A 27,609-nucleotide genomic window follows, 5' to 3' on the forward strand; every position below is an offset into this window, starting at 1 on the left:
ATGAGGAGATAGTGAAATAGTCTGAAAACTCACTGAATGTCTGGGCCCAGAGTGGCTTAAAGTTGAGTTGGAGATCAGTGACTAGTGGTGTGCCCCAGGGATCAATAATGGGTCCAATCCTGTTTTGGAGCTTCATTAATCACCTAGATGATGGTGCAAGAGAGTTTGTAGATGATGAAAACTTGACAAAAATGAGAGAAGTGTGTGATACTCCAGACTGATGGGTGCCAGTCAAAGGGACCTCAGCAGGCTGGAGAAATGGGCTGCCAGGAACTTCTTTCAGTTCAACAAGAATTGCCAAGTCCAGCACCTAGGGAGGAACAAACCCAGGCACCAGTGTATGCTGGGGGCCATCCAGCTGGAAAACAACTTGGCTTGAGCAGAAAAGGACACCAACTTGAGCATGAGTGAGCAGTGTGCACTTGCAATATGAAAGGTTAATGGTATCTTGAACTACATGAAACAACAGAATTGCCCACATGTGGAGAGAGGTGGTCCTGCCCCTCTATGCAGCCTTGGTGAGGCCACACTATATCCATTTCTGGGCTCCTCAGTACAAGAAGGAGATGAGGCTGCTGGAGAAAGTCCACTAAAGGGTCACTAAGATGATTAAAGGGACTAGAGCACCTCCCATATGAGGAAAGACGGAGAAAGCTGGGAATGTTCAGCCTGGTAAAAAAGAATGTCTGTAAATACCTGAACGAAAGGTGCAAAAAGGATGGGGTCAGCCTCTTTTCAGTGGTGTCCTGTGACAGGACAAGAGGCAGAGAGCACAAACTGCAACACAGGAAGTTCCTGAACAACAGGAAACACTTTTCTACCTTTTTCACCTTTTCTGAAGGTGACTGAGCATCGGAAAAAGTTGCCCAGAGAGGCTGTGGAGTTCATATTAATGGAGAAATTCAAAAGCTGTGGGTCCAGGGCAGCTGGCTTTAGGTGACCCTGTTTTAGCAGGGATGTTGGACCAGATGCCCTCCAGAGATTCCTGCCAACCTCAATCTTTCTGTAATTCTTTGATCTTACTCAGATTTTACATAGTAAGCTGTGTGTGAAGCTAATGCTTATCTTGCTGTCTATGTCTTCCTGAATCCCTCACAAATTAGTATTTATAAATACTGAATCTTTTGGTAAAACAGAATGATTGAACAGATTTTACAGCCCTGTGAGACAATTATACAGGACAAAAAAATCTCAGAATGCATTCAATAACATAATTCAAAAACCCCCTGTGTATCGTTTTTCAGTCAAGACGTCTCATTAGAGTGCCATCTTGTGTTGAAACCTCAGACTGAGGCCTCTTTAGAACAAAGCAGGAATTAGCAAAAAACTCAGCAATATGAAATATTAAAGCTAGTTTATTTGAAGTATGGATTTGTACTTTGAAGTAGGTTGGGTTCCTGTTAACTTGAAGAGGTCTTGGATTTCTCTGTCATTTGAATATGAAATTCTTGGGCACCACTGAAAACACAGAAGCACTGATGTTTCAGAAACAGTAGGCCACTTAGGGCTAGGAAATTTTTGGAATAGAATAAACATTATTGAACTATGGAGAAAAGGCTAGGGGTAAAACATGTTTAGTCAGACTGGAGTTTAGCCAAGATGTTTGTGGAATTCCAAGATTCTTGTGAAATAATGCTGTGGTCCTTCTAATCCTTACTTCACAATGTAGGCTGGTTTTATCTCTTTTTATGAAAAAAGCCTCTCCAGTTACAACCTATGCTTTAATAGAATGGATTTCAATTACTTTATTTTTTTCTGACAGAGTAAAATTACTGTAGTGCTGCTTTTCGTGTAGCACAACTTACCAAAGTGCACTTTGCCCAGCTAGAAATTCTATAATGCTTGTTTGTTCACCATCTATTTATATTTTGTGGAAGTAAAAACACCAGAAAATGAATCCAAAGCCAAAACAAAGCCAAACAGAACAAGTGACATTTCTTATTCCTTCACAGTCTACTCTCATCTTTTTTCAGGTTATCTCTGTTTACAGCTGTGGTATTTCCCATATCTTTGAGCAGCATGTTCCACATACCACATGAATATTGTGAGACTGTTCAGAGAGTTTACTTTGCAATAAAACTAAGAGTTTCTGTGATTGAAAGTGGGAAACAGAACTGAGATTTGAAGTTACATTTCATCTCCATGTCTGTTGCTTTCAGTAGAAGTGAGACGATTGCTAATGGTTTCACCTTTACCATTTATTACATTTGCTGAAAGTCAGGCAGTGAGCCTTCCCTGAAGCATCTCCTATTATATCAGTGGTTTTTAGGTGTGTCAGTCATGCTGCAGCCTCATTAGTGTCTGTGTGATATCCCTTAGGTTAAGGAAAGTGTGGCACATTGCCACACTTCTGAACACAGCTTCAGCCCACAGTAGAACGTAGCAAGACAGATAAATACACACTATGAAAGTTTCACCTTTTTGGAAATGAGGGAATGCCTGGAAAATATTTTAAATAGTGTATGAGTCCATGAACCAGAGTATGTAATAGCACCTGGGTTGTTTGCATGTCTGCCACTCTCAGTCACTGAAGGAAGCAGCAACACTTGCATTGTAACACAGGGGAACTCTGAGCCCTTTTTCATCACAGCAGCAGTTGGGTGGTAGCTACTGATCGTGCAAATGGGGGTGGCTAAAGGAAAAGTCTGAAAACCTCAAATGTTTAGAAAATGCTTTCTGCTTCTGTCATTACCTTCTGCTTCCAAGCATCTGCACTCTCAGGTTAACTGCCCACCTCTTATTTTCTTCTGGCTTTTCACTACTGAAATAATGATCCTTCTAAATATAGCACTAATGATCTCCACTTAAGTAGTAGTGTTGTGAAAGCCAATGGCTTTATGTTAATTTTCTTTTTTCAAGTGAAAAAATAAAGTGTATGTGAGACCCTGTGCAGCTGCTGTTGCTGAAAGGAGTTAGAGTTGCCCTCTTCAGGTAGTGGAGAGCAAAGTCTCCCAGCCAGTCAGCTCTGTGTGTCTTCAAGGTGATGGTTGTAATCTGTGCCTGCACCTAAGATGAAGTTCAAGTTGGGAAATACATATTTGAGTGTATAAGCCTTATTTTGCTGTGTATTTTCCCTTTGAAAACAATGGGAACTAGTAATCTAATAAAAGGTGGTTATTCTGTACATTTGTGGATATGGATCCACATCAGTAAGAAAAAGTCTGTATATTTCATATACATACACAAAAATTCTTAGAAAGTTCAGCTTGCTTAATATAGTACATGCACATAAGATGATGTAGCTTTTTATAAATGTGTTAGTGTTGTTCTTGTTTGTTTACTTTGGCTAGGGACATTTCTTATATTTATGATCTGAAGTCAGAACAATCCTGTCCCAAGGGCTTACATCCTGTGACAAAGAAAAAAGGGACACCATAAAGGGAAACACACTAGCAATATGCAAAACAAAAGCAGCAGAGTAAGAGCAGCCTTGAATCTCAGTTTCCCCATAAAGCTTGTGTTTTTCTTTAAACTCTGTCTTCTGGAATTGATTTATCAACTTAGTTTTCATGTGTTTTCATTGGTTCTAGCATGCATTATTGCAGGAAAAAAAAACCAAAAATAAGGAAATGTAATACTGAATAGGCATGTCACAGTGTGTGACAAACAAAATCCCTCCAGATGTTTGCTTCTCAATTGCAAGCTAATATTTTAGTTTTGGAGGGATTTAAAACATTTAAGTGGTTGAACCTGACTAATGACTGGAGAAGAGGACACTGAAATGGCCATACCAAAATCTCTTGGAATACACTACTAACAGTATGGGAAATGAAAGTTAAAAACATCTGATTTTACTAAATAGAGACAAATTTCAGAAACTATTCAGAAGTGCTCTCAAAATGGCTGGAGTTTGGGTTAAAAGGCATCCAGGGTGGATATATGAAGACAGGGTTCTGTACTACGGCATTGAGATTATTCTCCCCATTATACTGCAATGGAAAAATATTCAGTGGACAGAAAGGTTCATCAAATACATAAAATCACAAGAATTGTATAGGTGCTAATAGTGTCTGTTCCACTTCAGAGCTGAGATTTTGCTGTCTCACTTATCTTCATACATAGCGTTCTCTAGTGTCTATCTAAGACAAAAAAAGGGCTTTTCAAATGTCATGCATAAGTACAATGACCATTTTCCTAACTTCCCTCTTCAAGATGCTCAGACATTTCTGGAATCATAACACAGGTGCAGTAGAAAGAAAAAGAGCAACAGTGACAAATCGTGTGTTCCCTTTGCCATCATTAAGTCTCGGGATAATTTACTTTGCTGAGACTGTAACCAAAATACCAAAAATAAGTATTTACTTAAAACTTTTCTTCATGGCAAGCATGGCTTAAGTTAGATTGCTCTGCTATTCCAGAGCTATTCCTTGCTCTGGAATAAAGGAAGTTGGTGTATACTGTTGATAATGATAGTCAAGGTGGTAGTGCCAACATGCTTCCCCAACTAAGCAAATGATTTAACCATCTTCTAAATGTGGAAAACCTGAGAATAATGACAGAAGTATATATCTCTTGTTTAGTGTGCCATGGCACAGTGAATTAGATCATGTTAGGCTTTGTCTGCTGCCTAATGCAATGTAACATGGCAGATAAAGTAAATCAAATGGGTAACACTATTAGATTTGAAGGATGATGGCTCTTGTAAAGCAACTGATGTGAAACTATGACTATGCAGAAGATTTCAGATGTTTATTGAGATAAAGTCTTGAATCTTTGAAACTCAGCAAACATATATTTTCAGAGCAAGTGACTACAAGTACAGCAGTATGCCTGTTACTGACCAAGCTGTTGTCTGAAACAGAAAACAGCTAAATTTTTGTGTGCTTGATTAATTTTTTCATTTCTGCAAGTGCTTTCTAGAGGCATTGGCTTGAACTTCATAGCGTGCCACTACAAATGCTTTAGTGATTGTTAAGTGAGAAGTTTACTATTGCCTACCAAAGATAATTGTAAGTTTCAGTGGATTTGGATTTAAGAATATGTGTTCAAAGAAATAGTATCCAAGAAATATTTTTAATTGTTTTCAACACTGTCATAAAACACTGTGTTCACTGGGTTATTTTAAGGAATGTTTTAATTTGTGCTTCCTTCTTCTATTTCTTTCAACTGTTTTCTCATTTTGGATACTGATAATAATTCAGTATGTGATTCATTACTTTAAAAAGTTGATCTGCTAATTATATTTCGGTAAATAAGATGGAGTTGCTGTAAGGGTTGTAGAAACTAGGAAGCCCATGAAGTCATGCCTATTCTCTCTACCTAAAGCTGTGTTCTTTTTTGTTAGTGCTTTGTTTGCTTTATGAAGGCAGAATGTTCAATTCTCACTCCATATGCAGTTTAGATAAAGTTTTTTTATTTGTGATGATGTTGTGAATTATTTTTTAACAGGCAAAAACTGGTTCAACAGCAAGGGGGTTTTATTATTTTTTTAATACCTACAAAAGAGTGGAAACATCTTTATTTATTAAAATATCAAGTGGCCTTCCCAAATTCAATGTTTTTGCTGTAAAAATATAATGCATTTTCTTACATGACATGGTTTGAAGCTGGCTCTCTGCCAAGTCTCCAAACCTTACCACAAGAAGCCCTGCCACCTCAAACCTCAGGGAGAAGAGGAAAAAAAAAACAACCAAGAAAAACCGAAACGAAAGAGAGACAGCTAAAGCAATATATATAAATATATTTACACTTATGTTACAGTTATATACAATTGAAATATATATACAATTTCACAAGGAAAAAGGGAAAGGGAAGGGGGAAGGGAAAAAAAGGAACAAAACCAAAATAGAATATATATATATATATCCCAATCAGTAGCCCAAGATCTAGCAACTAAAAGAATTAGCAAAAGAATATCTCACTACTCTCCTTGGGACAACCGAGAGTTGCTCCGGAAGGATCACCGGCAACCTCTGTCTTCCAAGGTCGACAAGGCCTTACCAGGCCTCGCTCCCCAACACGACAGACTCAACAGCAGGGAACCTGCACCTCAAAGCCGCCGGAAGGAAAGAGAGCGAAGGCCTCTCCTCCTTTCTTCTTATAGCCCGGCTTACGTAAAAATCATAGGGAATACTGGGTAAATCTGGGCACTTCCTTGGCTACAAACTGGTCACCAAGGTACCACATTACAGTTTACCAATAATTTGTTAAATTGTCAAAAATTAAGAATAGTTTTTCCAATAAATTTTTCTTCCAGATCAAATTTTTATGTGTGTTCTCAACAGCAGAGTAACAAGCTGTGAAGAATAAACCTGCTCTGCTTAGTTTCTGGATTTGTTCTCCATTAATTTTAATTAGCTAGGAAGTTTTCAGATAGGGTAGTGTTAGGAACATTTGGGTACTATGCCTATAATTTTGATTTTGTAATCATGTTTGGATTTCTTTTAAGTTTAGCCTCTGTGAGTACTTATGAGTTTTAGAGTTCTTCACTCTTGCTCTTGAGGTTATTAAAACGCTTCTCTAATGTATCTTCCTCAATAATGGATATGTATTAATTATTTAAAATTAATGTTGCAGTTAAAATATGAAGGAAAGAATTAGCATTAAATGTGTTCAGGGTTTGTTGTAGGTATGACAAAGAACTCAAAAGTAGAACAAAAATAAAATTAACTTTCTTTCTCTGTGTAGCCCACTGTTTGTGAACGGGAGCTCTGTGTATTTGCTTTCCAAACATTAGGAGTGATGAACGAAGCTGCTGATGAAATTGCAACTGGAGCTCAGGTAGAACTATCTAATGCTTAATACATGTCTGATCTTCTGTAGTATACTGAGTCTTCTCAGTCTCTTCTAGTATGTATTTGACTTTTATTCCCCATATGAGTGCTATTTGGTAAGTATACTATTTATTTGTCCACTGTTATAGCTGGAAATACACTGGTTTATGCATGGCGTATTCAGATAGTGCTAATGAGGTGTTTCCATTGTTGTGCTTCCATGTAATTAGACTAACTGTGTTTTTATGTTCTGTTATATTCAATTAGGTCACCTAGGTTGTAAATAAAGGCAGCCATTGTCATTTGGAGATAATTCGCATTTATTTTCACCTAATGAGCCATTGTTACTCTCATGCAATTAATAAGTTATTTCCTGCTCGTGGCCTTGGGATGCAGCTATCTACTGAGAATGTGTTTTCTTCTGGTCATTAAACAGCAGTGGGAAAGTCCATACTGATGTTGCTACATAGGATTCTTTTTTTTCTTCTCAAAGAAAGGAATTTAACATAAGCTTGCTTCCTGACTTCAGGAAGTTATTGATATAGTTATAACGGTATCATTTTCTTAAAGTATTGAAAATGTGTTTCCGAATCACCATTTAACACTTACAATAAATTAACTAGCAGTTAAAAGATCTTATGTTTAAAATCCTCTTAAGATCTTAAGCTAAAAATTTACACATCTTAAGGAAAAAGGCACTCCTCTCTGATTTTCCAGTCACTGTACTTTTACATAGTAAGCAGCCTGGGTTTTTTTAAAGAATAAATGTTCAGTTTATTTAACTATAACTAGTACTAGTGGGTCTAGCCACTGAAAAGAAACTATTCAGCTAGGTGCCTGAATACCACCTCTGGGCATATCCTCAAAGGAAGAAACTTACAATAGTGTACACAGAATATGACTCTGGAATCTGAACACCAGCTCTTCATCTGATGACTGTAGACCATTACGTGGCTATTTTTGCGACATCTGGGTGCCAGACAATTGTCTAACTGTTTAAGCTTGTAAGAAATAGAGATCTGCTGACGAAGCCCCACGTCTTCCTCAGCCTGAAGTCCTGTGAAGACCTCAACTATGTGTTTCTGGGAGCTAGAGTTTTGGTTCTTTTTAATTCAGGCAAATACGTGGTATATTATATGTACATTTGGAATCAGAGAATCACAGAACAGTTTGAGTTGGAAGGGACCTATGAAGGTCATGTAATCCAACCCCTGCCATGAACCTGGACATCTTCAGCTAGATCAGGTTGCTCAGAGCCACATCTGACCTGACCTTGAATGGTTCCAGGGATGGGCCATCTACCATCTTTCTGGGCAACCTGTGCCGGTGTTTCAGCACCTTCATTGTAAAAAACTTCTTTATATCTAGTCTAAATCTCCCTCCCTTTGCTTAAAACCTTTACACCTGGTCCTATCACTACACTCCTAAAAAGATTTTCCCCATCTTTCTTATCAGCCCCCTTTAAGTACTGAAAGGCTGCTGTAAGGTCTCCCAAGAGCCTTATCTTCTCTAGGCTCTTCTTCCCAGATCTCTCAGCCTTCCTTCATCATTCCAGCCCTCTGATCATTTTTGTGGCCCTCCTCTGGACTTGCTTCAACAGGTCTGTGTCTTTCTTATGCTGGGGCCCTAGAGCTGAGTGCAGTACTCAGGTCAGGTCTCATTAGGGCAGAAGGGCAGAATCACCTCCCTCAACCCACTGGTCATTCTGGGCTTTCTGGGCTGTGAGTGCACATTGAGAGACATGTCCAGTCTCTCATCCACCAGCACACCCACATCCTTCTTGGCAGGGCTGCTCTCAATCCCTTCCCCCCCCAGCCTGCATTGGTTTCAGGGGTTACCATGACCCAGGTGTAGCACCTTATACTTTGCTTTGTTGAGCCTCACAAGATTCCCACAGGCCCACTTCTCCAGCTTGTCCAAGTCCCTCTGGATGGCATCCTGTCCTTCAGGCATGTCAGCTGCACCACTGAGCTTGTGTAATCTGCAAATGTGTTGAGGGTGCACTCAATCTCATTGTCTATATCATTGATGAAGATATGAAATAACACTGGTCCCGGTACAGGCCCTGAGGGACACCAGTTATCACCAGGATCCATCAGGACACTGGGATATTGATCCCTACCATCTGGATGCGACCATCCAACCAATTCCTTATCCACAGAACAGTCCATCCATCAAATTAATTTCTCTCCAATTTAGAGAGAAGGATATTGTGAGGAACCTTGTCAAAGGCTTTACAGAAGTCCAGATAAATGACATCTGTAGCCCTTCCCTTGACCACTGATGTAGTCATTCCATCATAGAAGGCAACTGGTTTTGTCAGGCAGGACTTGTCCTTGGTGAAGCTGTGCTGGCTGTCTCAAATCACCTCCCTGTCCTCCAGGGACATCTTAGCATCTTCTAGGGGGATTTGTTCCATGATCTTCCCTCGCACAGAGATGAGGCTGCTAGATTGGTAGTTTGAAGGATTCTCCTTTCTGCCCTTTAAAAATTGATGCAATGTTGCCCTTTTTCCAGTTATTTGGTACTTCACCTGACTGTCATGCCTTTTGCAGTATCACGAAGAGTGGCTTGGCAAGTCCACCAGCCAGTTGCCTCAGGACTCTGAATTGCATATCATCAGGTCCCATGGACTTCTGTATGTTCAGATTCCTCAGGGGTTCTCAAATCTAATGTTCTCTGACAGGGGGAAACACTTTGCTTCCCCACTCCCTGACTTGAGTTTCATCCACTCAATAATGTGGGAAGGGGAGACACACTGAAGACAGGCAAAAAGCTGTCAAGTTCCTCAGCCTTCTCATCCTCTGTTACCAGTTTGCCAGTCATGTTCAGAGGTGAGTACACTTTGACGTTGCTCTTCTGGCTCCCATGCCTACAGAAGCCCTTGTTATTATTATTTGCATCCCATGTCAAGTTCAGCTCCAGTTTCACCTTGGCCTCCCTCACCCCATCCTGACACAAGCAGGCAGTGTCCCTATATTCATCCCAGAATATCTGTGCCTGCATTCACTGCCTGTGCTTTTTCTTCTTGCCTTGTAGTCTGACCAGCAGGTCTGGACATCTGTGCTGGCCTTTTGTCTTCCTTTCCTGATCTCTTAAACATGGGGATTGAGAGAACTCTTGTGGTCTAGGGAAGGCATCCTTAAAGATCTGCAAGCTCTGTTCTGCTCCCTCATCCCTGAGAGCAGTTTCCCAGGGGGTCCTATTGACTAACTCCTTGAACAGCTGGAAGCTTGTTTTCCTGAAATAGGAAAAACTTTTTAAAATAGAGCTGACAGGAGAGGTGGCTGTGGTTAGCTCTCACTCAGTGTGTTGTGGAGGTGTCACTGTTGCAGGCATATGCGGAGCTTGCTCTAGATCTCTGGAGTACCACTACATTTACAGAGCTTTGCTGCAGAGTGATTACAACCTTAAGAATGCTTTAAAAAGTTAGATAAGGCTTTTTGTCTATTGTCCCATTGGAACTCGGTGGCTAAATTCTGTTAAGTTTCACTTTAGTGATAGCATTGAAGCCAGCTCACTACATTGGATCTGGTTGACCATCCCATTCCTGTTTGCCGAAAGAATTGATCACTTCTACGTTTTGATTCATCTGAGTCCTTAGTTTAGGATAGTGTGATTCACAGCATAGACTATTGGCACAAGGGTTGTTTCTCCAAAAAGGCTCCCCTAGTGAGCCTAGGCAAGTAAGAGGCTTCTGAGAAGCAGAGTGTATGAATTCATGCTCAATTTCACAGTAATACATTTACATAGTGTCAGGTCTGTTGCCTGACCCAGCTGCATATGCAGACTCCTGGTCTCCTTTGCAAATGCTAATGCATATGCCCTATTTTGAAACATTCATCACATTTACAGGTATTATAAAATGGAAAGTAACCAGAGCAGCATTGAGGAGGGGATCATTATTTCAATAACTTCATTTTTAAATATATGTGAGATATTTAGTGACTGGAACTAACAATATTTAAACTGATGGAGAAAATTGTCCATTCGTGCTGAAGGAGCAGAGAAGGAGAATTACAGCTGTATGACTCACCATAGCACAGTCCCTTTTCCCTTTCATCAGTATTCTTATTCATTGTGCTTCTCTGAAGGATCATAATTTTTTTCCCTCCAAATGATCAGATACAATGGCAGATATATAAAAACTTCTAGAACAGCTTGAGTTGTAAGATGAGATCTGATGTGCGTAGAGTTGTAGGAGGAACCAGGATGCCTACTAAGTACAGCTCGTCTCAGCTTTTTCTTTCTTTCCTGGAAAAGTCTGTTTTCATACACAAATGTTTTCAGAAGGCACAGAAAAAATGGGGAAATGAGCTGATTTGCAGCTACTTTTTAATGTAGCAACTGTGGATCTCATTATGAGCTGAATTTATGTTTTACAGGTGCCAGAAAGCTGCATTCTCTCATGTTTGTTATTGCTGTGTTCTTTTTAACCTCTGAATTATATATTTTGAAACAATTACATGGGAATCTGTTGCTAAGTTGTATATGTACGTATGTGTACACGTGTGACTACATTAGATGACGTCTGTGTACACATTTACATGCACGATCCTGCAGGATAATCTTGCAAATCATGGATATTCAAAGCTGTGTTGTAATTTTGTACAACAGGATGGAAGGAAAAAGATCCCCCAGTGTGAACTTTGCAAATGACTGTTAAATCATTGCACTGTTCTGGCCTTACCAGAAGCAATGTTTACAAGTGTTTCTATGAACACAGTCTTCAGGAGAACAGCAGGAAGTCGTACAAATTTCACAGACCATTCTTTGTTCTTGAGCAACATTTTCACTGGCATGTACTATACAGAGATACACAGATCGAGCACAACTTCATCTCCTTAGAGAATGAATTTAATACAGGAATTAGTGTATGTGCACAAGAAAAAAGCAGAAATGAAAGCAATGTGTTTGACATTATAATACATTTAGGGCCAGGTAGTGATCCTACTTATGCACCTGGAATAATATGCCGGGTTAACCTCAACCCTGTTGAGGTTAATGGAAAAATCTGAGTCCTAAACTATGTCCTGTGGATAACATGGTTTGGGCAATATAGGTAACAATGAAATATGGTATCACTATAATGTGTAAAAAAAGCAAGTTGGAAAATACAATATAAAAGTACATATGTCAAATAAATGTCCTTCTTTATCCTTAGGTGGTTGATCTCCTGGTATCCATGTGTCGGTCTGCATTAGAGTCACCTAGGAAAGTTGTCATTTTTGAGCCATATCCTTCTGTAGTTGATCCTAATGACCCTCAGATGCTAGCCTTTAACCCCAGGGTAAGTAGTTATCTGTAATTACGTCATTGCTTGATTTTAGTCCTGCATGAGATTTCAAAGCAAAGACTTCTTATGGAGTCTCCTTGTTTTCAAAACTTTGTAGCTTTTTTTTAATTGTCTCTGACGAGGTATTTGACTATAAACTTGTCCTGGTTCCAGCCAGGACAGGGTTAATTTTTACAGTAGCCATGTGGGGCCATGGCTAGGACTCAGAAGTTATCCTATACCCTGTCACATCATTGCCAGGGGCAGGGGGAAGAGAGTCTCTTCCAGGAAGGAGTCCCTTGGCAGAGGGACCAATCAGCTATTGCTGTTTCTGTGTGAATTGTTCACCTCTTTCTTGTAGCTTCTGTCTTCAGTATTGTTGCTGTTACTATCTGTTTTCTTATCTCCTTGCTGTTTCTAGCATATTGCTCTCATCTCAACCCACGATCTTTACCTTTTGTGCCTTTGATTCTCCTCTCTAGCCCCTGGCAGTGGGAAGGGGGAGAGGGAGGGGTGAGGGGCAGAGTGAGCAAGAGGTGCTTGATTTCAGTGTGAGCATTAAAATGGAGAATACCATTCCTAAACCACATGAAAACTGTAAGTTGTGTTCCAAGTTATGTTAAAGACAAGGAACTCTTTCAGGGGGCGAATTCTAGATCCAAAATTGTTTATTCTAAGTGGCTTTCTCTCAGTGTACACGTTGGACACAAAGAGAAAGATGGCCTTTGAGAGGTGAAGGCCATGTAAAATGAGAGATTTATCAGATGTTGACATAATAGTCAGGTTTTGTACAAGGTAAATTTTGAAATAAAGAATTGTACTTGCACCACCTGCTGCTTGCACTCCAAATGCTGCCTCTCACTCCGTGTCCCTTAAGCCATCTCCCCAAAGGCATAAATGAGAATTTAGCATGTCCTGCATTGGAATGCCTTTCACTTTTTCTGAACAAAGGCCAGTTCTTTTTCAGGGTGTGTTCTGTAATATGTGGGAATAAAGACTTGTCAGGAGATGTTTGGAAGGAGGCTGAGGAGCAGACAGCTGTACGGTGGCTGGGCAAAGCAGGTGTTTGAAGTAGATGAGGATTCATGAGAGAGGGTCACACTGAGAGAGGAGTGGACAGAATCCCTGGGCTGCCAGTGCCTCCATCTCCTCCCAGCTTATTGTCAGCTTGGCAAGGTGAGAGAGGAGTGGACAGAATCCCTGGGCTGCCAGTGCCTCCATCTCCTCCCAGCTTATTGTCAGCTTGGCAAGGTGAAAGACCATGGGCAGAAATTGGCAAGACTCGATGGCAAACAGTGAAGCTCCTGAAGGTGACGTGTCATGTGGAGTGGACGAAGCAGGAACTGTTAAGCTCACTCAGAATAGATGGAGCCTTCTGGTAGTGGTTCCCAAGCAGTAGGTAGGTGAGGATCAGGGTGAGGCAGAGGGACAGCTGAAGGCCCTATGATGTTTTTTAGAGCTGTTAGCAAAGTAAACACGTGTTCATCCACATTTTGTTTAAAATCGATCTGGAGTCACTGCATTATTTATCTTAAGAACATGTTATCCAACCATCAGAACCTGTGTTTAGTTACAAATATTTGTTTAAAAAGTGAGCTGTTTTTCTGAGGGTGTTGGAGATTCCAGTGAAATTCAAAGAAAAACCATCATAACAATATTTTTCCGGGTTAGAAATGTTTGAAAGGATTGGTTTGCTCAACATTCATCCTAGCTTTGGTTTTATGCACACTCAAAGAATTCAGGTTTTTATAGAGCCAAAGACTAAAATTCTTTGAATTTATTTGCATATTTTATGCTACATCAGAAGAAGAATTATGACCGAGTCATGAAAGCATTGGACAGTATCACTTCCATTAGAGAAATGACACAGGTGAGTTTAAAAATATTTATCTTACTTAATCATTATTTCTAGAACTTGAAAAATGTTTATATTGGCTGCCTCTGGTGGGTCAAAAAATCAATAGTATCATCTCTTTCATATAGAGCTGTAGTAATATTAAAATATGTGTTCAAAATAACTAACTTAGAGTATCTATAATGGCAGTCAAGTAAAAGTGGTGGAGTAGAACTCGGATCTTTTGAAGTTTAAATTAGAGATAATAACAGGAAAATGGAACATTGTAATGAGATAATCACCAACTGCTGCATTTCTGGAAATATTAAAGCCAGAGTTCTTTACTGCCAAAGCAAAAGAAATTGATTTTGTGACAGTGTTCTGAATGATACCTTTATTTCTATTACAGCAAAACACTTGATCAGCTAAGTATAGTTGGATTCTTGGAAGGTTGGGTCTCTTGGGATTACTGCCATTTATTTCAATAGCATATCTGATAGTTGTATTTCTGTTTATTGTTACGCTCCTTTGCCAAACAACCCAGATGATTATAGCTGGTTGTTGAAATCTCTTCTGTATATCTTGCTTTTCCAACTGCTATATAAATGTATCCTCACAGCAGTTTTTAGATCTTGCTCTAAATGTATTCACAAAATACTTTGGGATTCTGGATAAAAAAATATAGAGAGATGAATAAAATAAATAGAAAATTAAAATTTGTATATTTTTGTTAATTTTTATAACATCTTGCAAAAAATTTAAAAATCAGGTGATTCTATTACTTCATATGTCTTTTAAAAATAAAAAATAATCACCATTTTGTGCTTTTTTAATGTTAAAATAATTCTTGGACTGATGAGTTTTAAAAGGATGCTTTGGACTGTAATTGAAATCAAGAAAGGTTTTCAAAGGAATTATATGACATGGTATTTACCAGTTTATACTGTAAAAGAGTTAAAAAACCCAAAGTGGATTATTTTTGGGGTATTTTGAGAGACTTAATTTTGTGAAATTCCAGTCCAATTTCTTAATACAAGAGCTGAACAAAAATAGGCATCTTCTGCTGTTCTCCCTGAGATCACCAATGTTTGCTATAATGTAGTCATTTTGATGCTAATTAAATGCTTATTATTTTACTCCAGGGAAAATAATTGCTATATTAATTCTTGTTGTTGTCAAAACACATTTATAACTCTAGTATGCTATATATGAGTAAAATTGTGATTTAAACCTAATAATGAGTCCCATGTATTCATTTTAATTGATTAAATCATGGGCACTGTAATGTCCAAAATTCATCCTAGAAATAAAGAACTTATTTACTCTTTTCTAGGCACCTTACTTGGAAATAAAGAAGCAGATGGATAAACAAGACCCGCTTGCACATCCTCTTCTACAATGGTATAAAGTTGATTCACATGAGATAAAAATTATTGCAGTATCAACTGTAATGAATAATTTACACTGCTGTAATGAATAAATTACACTGCTCAATTACACTTGACCAGTGTAATTTGGTATAAGGTCACCCTAAGAATTAACATCAGTATTTGCAACTGCAGTTGTTCTGGACTGTTTCTGGATCTCATCTGGGTCCTCTGATCTCACTTTCTAGTTGAGGTTTGGTCTGCTTCCATCTGATAGGTTTAAAGGCCTGCAGCTGGGTGCATTATGGTGGCCATTCATTACACATTTTTAAGAAAAAAAGGTTTGTTTTGGTTACCATGTCTAATTGAACTGTTTCTTATTTTAGGGTTATTTCTAGTAACAGATCACATATTGTGAAGCTACCAGTGAATAGGGTAAGTGTCTGTGGGTTCTCTGTTATTTTCTTATTTGTCATGGCTTTTATTAGCATTTTAGGTGAGAGTCTCTTAGCGAAACATAGGTGTGTGCTTCTAACTGGTTAACCCCATTAACAGACAAGGCAGTGAAAGAGGCAGTTTCAGGTCATGATTTTTGGAATATCTGAAATAGGTCAAGGGAATAATGCTCATAAAAAGCCTATTTGAGGTAACTAGCTCAAATACAAGTGCCTACCTTGTAGTCATCTGGCATTGAGTGAGAAGAACATCACTATTTGTTTTGTTGCCATATAGAATATTAGATACAGAATTGTACGGAAAGCAGTGCACAGAAACACGATATACCAGGAAATTCATATATAAGTACACCTTTAAAAAAGTATGGCACTTGAATTTTAGAGTGATGTGTGCCTCCGATCCTCTGATTAAGGGCATAGTAATCTGCAGCCTTCTAAACAACCTTAATTCAAAGCCTGCTCTGATCAGAATACCATAATGAAATTGTTCACTTTAATTACTAGAGCCATATATGACTGAAATGTGTTTCAAAAATTTCCCCATGTTTCATAAACTGAAAGATATTTTTACTGTTTGATTTCAGCTGAAACTGAATTATTTCTGCTAAGGGGACCAATTTCATCTTAGTTCATATAGTTATTTAGATGCAGTTATGTATTGTGTGAAACAGCATGATATCTTAAGGTCTATTATCAGGGAAATACAGTAGTTTCATTTTTAACTTTTCTTCATATGTGCACTCCTATTTTACAGCAACTAAAGTTTATGCACACTCCCCACCAGTTCCTACTTCTCAGCAGTCCACCAGCCAAAGAATCCAATTTCCGAGCTGCTAAAAATCTCTATGGAAGTACCTTTGCATTTCAGTGAGTACACATATATTAATCAAAAGTTATCAAAATGCCATGCAATTTTTTGTTCTGGTATTTGAGATTTGCAGATGTGAATCAACTGTTTTAAAGGATTTCTGATTTCATTTTGCATTTTACCCTTTGAGCTTTAACGCTTTCTTTTTCGTTTTATTCAGTGGTTCACACATTGAAAATTGGCATTCCATCCTGAGGAACGGCTTAGTTGTTGCTTCCAATACGAGGCTGCAGGTAAATAGTAGACAAAATAGATTTTAATTGACCTGTGCTTGATTATGTACTAGCTTTGGCAGCTTTTCAAGAGGTTTAGTTATAGTAGTCATACAGGTGGAAAAAGAGATGATTTCAAATACCCTCTTGTTTCCTGGAAAAAGTACTTTTCTGATAAAATTAAGATAACATAATGTGTCTGCTAAAATGTCTAGAAAATCCCTCTGCTGGAATCAGTGTTTCAGTCTTACATTGCTGAGCAGCACCTCCCGGAGGCTTCACTCGGTACTGCTTAAAACCAGTGACAAAATGTAGAGCTGCCTAAACTATCTCCATGTTACAGGATCCAGGAACATGCTAGATTTACAGGAACTGTGTTGACAGCACCTTCTCTGCTCTTCTGATTTCTTTGGGAATGGAAGCATGGAGGTCAGAAGGGATCAGTTGCAAACCAGTTCTCAGACTGAATTGTCAGGAGACCACTATTACAGAGCAAAGAAGGCACTACAAGAGGGACTGGGGAGCTCTAATGGAGAGTATTTTAGCATTGTGGTTTTGAAAACTCTTCTCCAGTGCTGAGTCCATGTACCTTGGAGGAGGATCCCAGGGTGCTGACTAAGGATTGGGATATAGAAGACACTGAAAAAAAGGAAATGGGTGTTCGTCATAGTGGTTTGGTTGTTTTTATTAGTATCTTTGGAAGATAATTCCCCAAGAAAGCAGGATTTACACACTAAAATTCACCAAAGTAAACCCCTTTGTTTATACCTCTATTGTTAGTATTGCTCAGGGTTGAGATACTGGGAATAGTAAAGCCCTGTTTTATGTAAGTCATCATTTTTATCTCTCTCACACACCTGAGACACATCCTGAGATGAGTTCATCCTGTCTACTGTGGTACCAACCAGTCAGGAAAACTATCTACTCACCAAGGATTCTGTACAACATTGTAAGATCTGGAGGAGTGAAAACACATGTGCATACTCCTAAGAGAGCTCTGCCACATTGTGGAGACTGTGTAAATATCATTTGGTCAGAGGAAAGAAATAAGGGTGAGCATGACTGAAGCCCCATGGTCATCTACGTAGGACATCTACCTAGGTAGGAGATACTGGGTTCTCAAAAATGAGAAGCTGCTTGGTGTGTTTTCATTAAAGGCATTTCTGTATAAAGCAGTCAGATCCTGGTGAAGTGAAACCCATACTTCTCTCTTCCCAGACAAGAAAATGACTGCAGGGCTAATAAAAAAGTCCTCGCTTTTGTTGCTTAGCCAAAGCTTCATGACATGGAACAGTGATGCTGATACAGAATAGTTTTCCCTTTCCTCTGTTCTTTTCAGACATCTGGTAGCTTCATGGCTAAAGCACAGTCCTGCACTGATGGGAGATATGCATGCCTGAATTGGCCCAGGCAAAAGCTAGATTGAACCCATTCCACCAGTACTCATGCTGAACTAGTGACTAAATTTCTCTATAGCATATGGCTAGTATCATCACTGTCTCTTAATTTCTTACCTTAAAGAAAACAGAAGCAGCTGTTGCTGCTGTTGATTCACAGAGGCTGGCCTAGGCTGTGCTTCCTGACAAGGTTTTGATGTGAGACACATGCCAAGGTGTATTTGGCAATGCACAGAAGCACCCTCTGTAGGCATCCTCCATAGTAATGTTAGATTTAAAAACAGGAAACACAATTTTAACACAATATAGAAATCTGATGTATAATTATGGTTGTGCATCTGGCCATACTATACTATATATAGTATTATAATTTTATACTCAGGACATTTTTTTTAAATATTTCTTTGAACACCATTACTTATCTGGCAATAAATTAGTACAGTCGGGCAGATGTTTATCTACACTAGGACTGGGACAGAGACAAGGCAGAGGTGTTTAATGCTTTTCTTGCCTCTGTCTTCAACACGGATAATGAACAAAGTTCCCTTGAACTGGAGGACCATGACTGTGGGAATTATCAACTCCCAGTTGATCCTGAAATTGTGTGGGATTTGCTGCTTCAGCTGGGTCCCTACAAACTATGGGGCCTGACAAGATTCATTCCAGAATCCTCAAATTGCTGCTGATGTCATCATAAAACCTCTCTAGGTGGTTTTTGAGCGGTCTTGGGAATCCAGAGAGGTCCCAGCTGACTGGAAGCTGGTGAACATTGTCCTGATTTTCAAGAAAGGCAAGAAGGAGGACTCTGGAAACTACAGGCTTGTCAGTCTCACTTCAGTGCCTGGTAAAGTTATGGAGAAGATTATTCTGGGAGGTATTGAAAAACACCTGGAGGACAATGCAGTCACTGGTCACAGACAGCACAGCTCCATGAGAGGACAGTCTTGCTTATCAAACCTGATTTCCTTTTATGACAAGGTAGCCCACACAATTGATCAAGGGAAGCCAGCTGATGTAATCTTTTTGCATTTCAATAAAAGCTTTTGATACTGTCTCTCCCAGGATCCTTCTGGACAAAATGTCCAGTACACAGCCGGATAAACACATCATGTGGTGGGTGAGCAATGGACTCACAGGGAGCACAGAGAGTTCTAGTGAATGGGGTGACATCAGATTGGCAACCTGTCACCAGTGGGGTTCCACAGGGCTCCATCTTAGGCCCTGTGCTCTTCAACATCTTCATAAATGACTTGGACACAGGACTTGAAGGGACACTAAGCAAGTTTGCAGATGACACAAAACTGGGAGGAACTGTTGAGTCCCTCAAAGGCAGGGGGGCCCTGCAGAGAGACCTCAACAAATTAAAGCACTGGGCAATCACCAGTCATATGAAGTTGAACAAGGGAAAGTGCCGGATTCTGCACCTAGGACAGGGCAACCCTGGATATTTGTACAGACTAGGCAATGAGATGCTGGAAAGCAGTGCCAGGAAAGAGACCTGGGGGTCCAGGTGCCCTGGCAGCCAGGAGGACCAACCGTGTCCTGAGGACCATCAGGCAAAGTATCGCCAGCGTGTCAGAGGGAGTGATTGTCCTGCTCTGCTCTGCACCAGTGCCGCCTCACCTTGAATATTGTGGCAGTTTTGGTCACTGCAATATAGGAAAGATATTAAGCTACTAGAGAGTGTCCAAAGGAGGGAAACAAAGATGGTGAAGGGCCTTGAGTGGAAGCCATATGAAGAGCGGTTGAGGTCACTTGGTTTGTTCAGCCTGGAGAAGAGGAGACTGAGGGGACACCTCATTGAAGTCTACAACTTCCTCCTGAAGTTATATTAGGGGAGGTTTAGGTTGGATATTAGAAAAAGGTTCTTCACCCAGAAGGTGGTTGGGTGCTGGAACAGGCTTCTAGGAAACTGATCACAGCACCAAGCCTGACAGAGTTCAAGAAACATTTGGATGATACTCTTGGGCACATGGTGTGACTGTTGGGAATGGTCCTGTGCAGGGCCAGAAGTTGGACTCGATGATCCTTGTGGGTCCCTTCCAAATCAGCGTATTCTGTGATTATGTGACCTGTTCCTATAATTATTATTTTGTCCAGGTAACCAAATTAATGCCATATAACCACTCTGCTCTTTTTCAGCTCCATGGTGCAATGTTTGGAAGTGGAATCTACCTTAGTCCATTGTCAAGCATATCATTTGGTTACTCAGGTGATATTTATAAATCATCTAAAGTTGGAGAAATATAGGGGGGTATCTTATTCTACTGCTTTTCTTACCAGCTTCACTGTTTACAATACTGTATTCAATTTTATCTTTGTTGACCATGGTTTAATTTATTCAAAAAAGAGAAAATCTAAATTCACTTATTAAAAACTGTCCTTATTTTCTAGGGGACTGAGTATCATGAAACTGTGTTTGAAGTAAATATTAGCTAATACCGAATGCTTTGTGTAGTGGAGCAGGTCTTGATTATGTTGTGGAAATCCAGCTTTGTGATTTTTGTCAGTATCTGCCTAAGTCCATCTAACTTTACCTATGGATTCATGGTCTTTTATGACCTGATCTGACAAAACAAATATTCATCAATAAACATGTTCAACCTTGTATATTTAAGAGTATTCCCAAGTATCACCATGTCAGGATTACATAGAAAGTCCCAGACAGTGTGTTTGTTTTAGCCTCAGGAGGGGAGAAAACATAGTTTGTCTCACTAGTGAATCCAAAAGGGAGTTGTGCAGAGTTTTCTATATAAAAATTAAATTATAAATAGAAACAAGATACATGGAATGTGTCTATAAGAAATTAAAGAGTTTTTAAAATATGCTGAATTTTATTTTGGGTATGTGGTATTTACCATTTCCTCACATATGAAAGTGAAGGTATAGAGCTGAGTGTGTGTTTGTGTGCATCTAGGTAATTTTGACTGGTTTAGTTATGCTTTCTGACACTCAGTATTTTGAGGTAATGTCACAATTCATTTTAAGAGCTCAACATGTTTGAGCTACTATTTGTGGAACTTCAACATCAATTATTTTTAACTACACTTTTAGCTTTTCAGAGATTACACGGGTATGGGGGCTCACTAAAAGTGCTGGTTACAGCATCATTATCTAATAAAATGCCTTTCTTTTTGTACAATGCTGTTTTGTCAACTTCAACATGTTATTGCTCCTCTCTCTGCCTATCTTGATTCCTTCCATCCTGTGTCCTCCAGAAAGGAGGCCTGTGTTCCCATCAAGTGTGTAGTCCTTGATGCTAATAAAAACTATGGAAGAGTCCTACATGTCCTGTTCCTTCAAAGAATTAGTCTTCCCCCATAATTCAATCTGTGTTTGAAAACTGCCAAGAAATGGAAGTCTTCAAGACCAGGCTGGATAGAGCTCTGAGCAACCAGGTCTAGTGGAAGATGTCCCTTCCCATGGCAGGAGGGCCAGAACTAGATGATCTTTAAGGTCCCTTCCAATACAAACGATTCCACGATTCTATGATTCTGTGAAATGTGGGATACTGGAAAGGCAAGGACATCCATAGTAGCATATAACACAGGAATTTTAGATAAACCAATATGAATGAGATCTAAAGCACAAAGATTTTTGAGATGGATATTGGATCCAATGTTTACAAATGACTGACAAATTATCTAATATTTTTGAATGTAGATAAAGGAATCAAACCAAGGTAGATTTCAAGATTTAAGTGACCTACTCATAAAAATTAATGAGACTGTTCATGTAAGTCTATGTAGAGTGCTAAAGATTAATATCTAAAGTTCTTCTCTTGTGATTTTGCTGTCCCATCCACAGTAAATCAGACTTACTTCATCCCAAAGGTCAGTTAGACTCAGGACATGCTGACCTGTAAAGCAGCCATGTAAGAACATTCCTGATCTGAATTCAGTGACATTGAAATTCATGTTTATCTCCTTTTGCACCTACTTAATGCTAACTGGACTTTGCTAAGGTCTTTGCAATACATGCAGAGGTACTGGTAATTTGTAGGATTACACTGTGATTTTCTATGACAAAGTTAAGTAGCTTATTGGGTGCCATGCAAAGGACTGTGATTCCCACTGTGGTTCTTGTTTCTTTCTTGCACTTAACTTTTCTTATTACAGTGTTTATATGCCAGGGTATCTTACATGATTTTAATATTCCTAGGGATGAACAAGAAGCAGCAGAAGGTGTTAGCTAAAGATGAACCAGCTTCAGGCAGTAAGGGCAGTAATACATCACAGGTATGATACATCAACCATCTCTGGAAGATTTGTGGGTTTTTGAGAACTTAGCAGCTGAGAAGGAGGTAATATTTCCTTTGTGCAAACTAACAGTTTTATTTCATTGAATTGAAATCAACAACTTCAGAGACTGCAAACATCAAACACAGCCCAACTGCTTTAGTAAAAATTTACAGAGTATATTGCAGGTCTTGTGCCCTTCAAGAATTTAGGAAGAGAATGAAAATGAAATACAAATTGCATTATGATCCTTAGCAAGTCCTTACTTTCTGAGTTTTAGACTTCCAGAAGAATGATGCAAAAGAACTTGAGAGTGCTTCTTGCTTGAAAATTAGTAGCATTTAATTTATAGCATGTCATTTTTTCTTTTTCATGTTTTTTACATATGAAACCATTACAATTCTGCTTTATCTAAAGCAAACTCAGCATCTGTGTGTAAGGCTAAATTTTGAGAAAGTAATCATATGTCTGTCTCCCTGGTTAACACATAGAAACTACAGAATAATCTGGCTTTGAAGAGAGATTGGTATGTCACAGCAGAAGCCCTCAGAAGTAGGAAGGCCAGTAAAATATCAGGGTGGTGGCCAAAGAATCGATGATCAAATTCACCTTTTTTATATTTTTCTGCTACCAATTTTTTTATCAATAGCATTCTGATGTTTCTGATAGCATTATTCATTCTGTAAGAATTAGAAACTTTTGAATGTTATTTTTCTGGATAAAGGAGTTCAAATCCCTCCTACAAAAATCCAAATTAATAATAGAATCATTTTTATAAATTCTATTACAATTAGAAATAAAACAACAAAATTTTAGGAAGACTGCCTCTGTTCATTTATAAACCACTGAAAACAACAGTCATCTACTTTGTTACTTTTTCACTCAGTTTGTTTTGCTGCACTAACTATGTTTTCTTACTTTTATATCTCAGTCACAGAAGAAAGGACAGCAGTCACAATTTTTGCAAAGCCGTAACCTAAAATGCATAGCCTTATGTGAAGGTAAGCTGAAGGCCCTGGTGAAACTTTTAGTCATGGTCACAGGATGCACAGGTTACTGGATGCAAATCAATGAGACCTTTAGTTCCATTATTGGTTGTTCAGGTAAGAGACTACTTATAGGCCTATGAGTACTTGCTCAACAGCAGACCTTTATATTTCAGTTCAGAATGTTTCCCCTCTTTAAACAAAACCTGTAGCACATACTGAATTTTCATGGAATAATTATATGCATTTGGAGTTGTTAAATTTCATGCCATTAATGATTGCCCAATGCTCCAATCTGTCTAGATCCTTCTAAAAGGCCTCTTGTCTCTCCAGAGAACACCACCTCCAAGTATGGCATCAGCACACTCAGTAATGGTGCATTCACCTCCTGCATCCAGGTAGTTTATAAGTCCATTGAACAGAACTGGCCCTGGAATGGAGCCCTGAGGACCACCACTGGTGTGTCTAGTCACCAGCCAGTCTTCACTACAACCCTTTGGGCTCAGTCCCTCAGTCAGTTCTTCACCCAGTGCACCATGAACCTGCTCATCCCACAGTTGGACTACTTGTCCAGAAGGATGCTGTTTAAATGAGTTTTGAAATCTTTTCAAATACAGATTGATGGTATAGCTTCTAGTTAGCAATAAGAAGCTTTCTTGCCTGTGTTGTCCTCATTCTGCTGGTAAACAACCTATCGTCAAATACATTGCTGTTTTCTAAACATTGAGCAAGTTTTGGCAAGCTTTTTGAACCCCTTGAGTCATAATTGCTATGGTTAATTGTTTTAAATGTTTGGTAGTATTGCAAATCCAAAATTTACCATATAGCAGTTTCAGGCGTTGTCTTAAACGTCTTGGTTTTGAATCAACCATCATTATACACAAATATCTGTTCCAAAGGCTGATTAGTTGTCTTAATAGCCCTAGAACTATTTAAAATTATAAATATATTTTTTAATCTTTCATTCCATTTAAGAACTTGCTCCCATACATCAAGCATCTGTGTTTTCTAAAAGATATATTTTGGACACAAGAATCAAATTCATCTTTCTGTTTGTACTAGCAGCCATCTCAAAATCTGCGCCACACCCCAGACATGCAGTGGAAAACTACACATTCCCAGAAGCCTATTTAAAGTGTATAAAACCCCAAACCTTTTAAAGCAATATTTTTCAGGCATATTTTCATCACTATGAAATTTATTCTTTCCCTGATAGTGATAACCTCACCCGATCTGCACAAACATGGAGAGATATGGGTGGTTCCCAATACGGATCATGTGTGTACAAGATTTTTCTTTGTGTGAGTAAAATCTTCATTTAACATTCAGCTTCATACTATACCTTTTTCCCATGTTACCTTCAATGGTTGTAGTTAAAGTAGATAAAAGACGTTTCTTCCTAATTCTGTTCAGCGTCACTTTATTTTTTATCTTCCACTGTACTTACGTGTGTTAGGAAATGCATGGATAAGCTAGTAACAAAGGTTTAGTAGATGTTTTGTTACAAAATAAATGAACAGAGAGTCACTAATTTTTCCCATTCTATGGAACTACTTCATGTTACAGTAAGCCTATCCATGTATTGTAAAGCATAATTTTTATTTGGCTGTGTGTATTTAAGCTGAAGAATTCATTAGCTTCCTGTCTGTGATGTGAGCATTTCCCCTTTCACCTAAGAGTTGTCCCCTTTGGATCCTACTGGCTTATTCAGCCTCAGGGTTCTAATGACAATGGTAGCCTTCTCACCCTCTGCTCTCCGTGGTTTAGGATCTTAATATAGTGACCGTATAATGATGAAGCGCAGCAGAGTTTTTAATAGAAACATGTTAACATATGGAGTAAGAACTCTTGATTAGTGAAAGAAGGAGAGTTTGGGATGTTTTCCAGTAGATTAATAAAACACTAATTTGCTTTTATTTTCTGTACTTTTTTTTTTTTTAGTTATGAAGATGGTCAAGTGGGTGATACGAGTATAAACACACAGGAACCAAGCATTCATAAAGAGATTCTTCGAGTCATTGGCAATCAAACTGCTACTGGTTAAAAGGACCACTCTTATTTAATTGATGTGAAGCCTTCCTCAGTGTCAAAGCTGGATTTTGAACTGAAGAAGATGCAAAAAAATGAGTTTATTATTATTATTCTAAACAAATTAACCATTTGAATACTTACTGTTTTCTTACTTAGTATTTCTTATCTCATCAAAATACCTGAGATGGTATCAATTAGCAACTGTAGGGGTGCAAAATCTATTATTATTATACTAAAACAATGAATAATTAAACAGGCATTTGGGTCACAATAAACAGACTTCAAAAAGGACTTTTGTGCTGATATTTTTATATTAAACTTCAATTGGAGGTTTTAGTACTGTATACTGGTATTTTAAATTTAGAATGACTGAATTATAAGTGAGAGAGAAGATTTTATAGCGGAGCACCTGTATTATGCAGGATACTTTGCAATAAGTAAAATATTCTCATGTTAAAACACAATAAAAGGTTGTCTGGAACATGTAAAACGAAAGGGATTGGTTACCTGCAGCTATCTTTGATTCTTTTTGTTTTACATAAATGCAGCTAGCATTTAGACTCAAAGGGGAAAGCAACAATACATTTTTTATTTACTGAGCAAAACAAAGCAAAAAGTAATGAATGTGTTAGTGTATGTTCAGCTTTCTTTGTCTTCTCTGGAAACACTGTCTAATCCATTACACAGATCAGTTGCATTTTTTAATTATACAAGCCTAGCAAACACCTGGAAATCCTGAAGCTGTTAACTTCCTTTTTACAAATTTGTTTTTTATATACTAGATTTTACAGTTTCATTAGATCAACAAGGTTTTTTAATGTTTGCATCTTAACTTCAGTGAAACTGCTTTGTGGTTAACTTTATTCACATATTTTAAAGTATGTGCTGAATTAAGGCTTTTACATGGTTGAGTTGATTGTTGGTACATCAGAAAATATAAACAAATGCAAAATTTTACTCATTTTGTCTTGGTGAAATATTTTTGTTAATTTATTCCTTGGGGATAACAAATCCATTCAAATCACTCTGTCTTTTAAACTAACAACTGTTTTCTTCAAAGTGAGCATGATGGCAACACAGATAGAGAAGGGCCTGATCTCCAAGGCATAAAGCATACCCTGTGCCCTGATGAGTGCCCTTGGCAGCCCTTGTAGTAGCTGTCCTGAAGAACCAGTCACACCTTTGAATACGGAGAGCAGTTCAACTTACCCATCTGTGCAACAACTACAAGCCACTTCAGAAAGCAAAAATAGACTGAATGCTCTATTATGTTATTTTCATAATAAAGATACTAAAGTGCCAAATAACAGCACAACAGAGCTCAAGTGTGTTTGTTTTTTTTTAAACAGAACTGCATGAGATATGCTGAAATGGGTGATTCCTTCTTTCTAGGTCAAGCTACACTGCTGTATTACTTGCTGCAGTTGAAGTGTCCTACGAGTAAAATAGTGATATTTGACCTAGGAGCGTATACTTGATGTATTTTAGCATTCTAGACTTATTTGTTGGGGAGTTCAGTTTTTCAGGGTTCATGTCCAGACTTGTAAACCCAATTGTGTTTGCATATGCCTATTTTGCTATTATTTCTGTTGACTTCCCCCCAACATTTGGTGGACCCCTAACTTGAGAATCACTACTCTAATTGTTATCTTTTGTGTTAGGATACAGGTTAATTTCTTGAAACAAAGAGGTTTCCTGAAATCTGTATATCTCTGTAAAGACTGCCTTAGGTTGTGTTACTGCACAAAATCAGCATAATTCAGAAGTGGAGGTGAAACCCTGGCATGTCCATCTTTCTGTAATTGGCATAACAATTCTTTGCATAACAAAGAAACTGGGAAGCAAGTCCACAAAGGTGTCCTATGATTATTTGTGGGGCTGATAGTTCACCACCCTGGGATGCCTGGCCAAAAAACTAGGAGAAAAGAAAGATGACCATGAGTGAACTGCAGAAGCCAAGCAAGCAGTCATCTTCTCTGTCCCATCAAGCTGCAGCAGGGTCATAAGTGAAACCCCTAGAAGAAGAAACCTTAAAAGTAGCTAGTGAGTCAACTAGCAGTGAGGCAGCCGCAGTTTGCATTGTGGGATCACAATACTGGTCATGCTTGGTGCCATCGTAAGTACAACCTCTGGAAGGAGTTGGGAAAAATACATCGCTGCCAAACTTTAGGACTGCTCAGAACTTGTGTTTTAAATTATGAGCCACAGTAAGGGACAGTGTAGAGGAAAGCAG

The 27,609-nt window shown here is 38.7% G+C and overlaps 1 protein-coding gene across 1 annotated transcript in view; it reads left to right on the plus strand.

Annotated features, from left to right (window-relative positions):
- Positions 1-26,695, plus strand: part of PARP8 (poly(ADP-ribose) polymerase family member 8) — a 122,878-nt gene extending 96,183 nt beyond the window's left edge. The window contains exons 15-26 of the mRNA XM_064642376.1: positions 6,628-6,720; positions 11,878-12,003; positions 13,793-13,858; positions 15,156-15,223; positions 15,576-15,624; positions 16,399-16,511; positions 16,673-16,745; positions 20,264-20,333; positions 22,283-22,359; positions 23,291-23,360; positions 24,562-24,646; positions 25,287-26,695. Of these exons, the coding sequence (XP_064498446.1) occupies positions 6,628-6,720; positions 11,878-12,003; positions 13,793-13,858; positions 15,156-15,223; positions 15,576-15,624; positions 16,399-16,511; positions 16,673-16,745; positions 20,264-20,333; positions 22,283-22,359; positions 23,291-23,360; positions 24,562-24,646; positions 25,287-25,389 (993 nt within the window). The 3' untranslated portion in view covers positions 25,390-26,695. The remainder of the gene's footprint in view (positions 1-6,627; positions 6,721-11,877; positions 12,004-13,792; positions 13,859-15,155; positions 15,224-15,575; positions 15,625-16,398; positions 16,512-16,672; positions 16,746-20,263; positions 20,334-22,282; positions 22,360-23,290; positions 23,361-24,561; positions 24,647-25,286) is intronic.
- The last annotated feature ends 914 nt before the right edge of the window (positions 26,696-27,609 follow it).

Source organism: Pseudopipra pipra, chromosome Z (assembly GCF_036250125.1).
Source record: "Pseudopipra pipra isolate bDixPip1 chromosome Z, bDixPip1.hap1, whole genome shotgun sequence".
Classification (NCBI taxonomy): domain Eukaryota; kingdom Metazoa; phylum Chordata; class Aves; order Passeriformes; family Pipridae; genus Pseudopipra; species Pseudopipra pipra.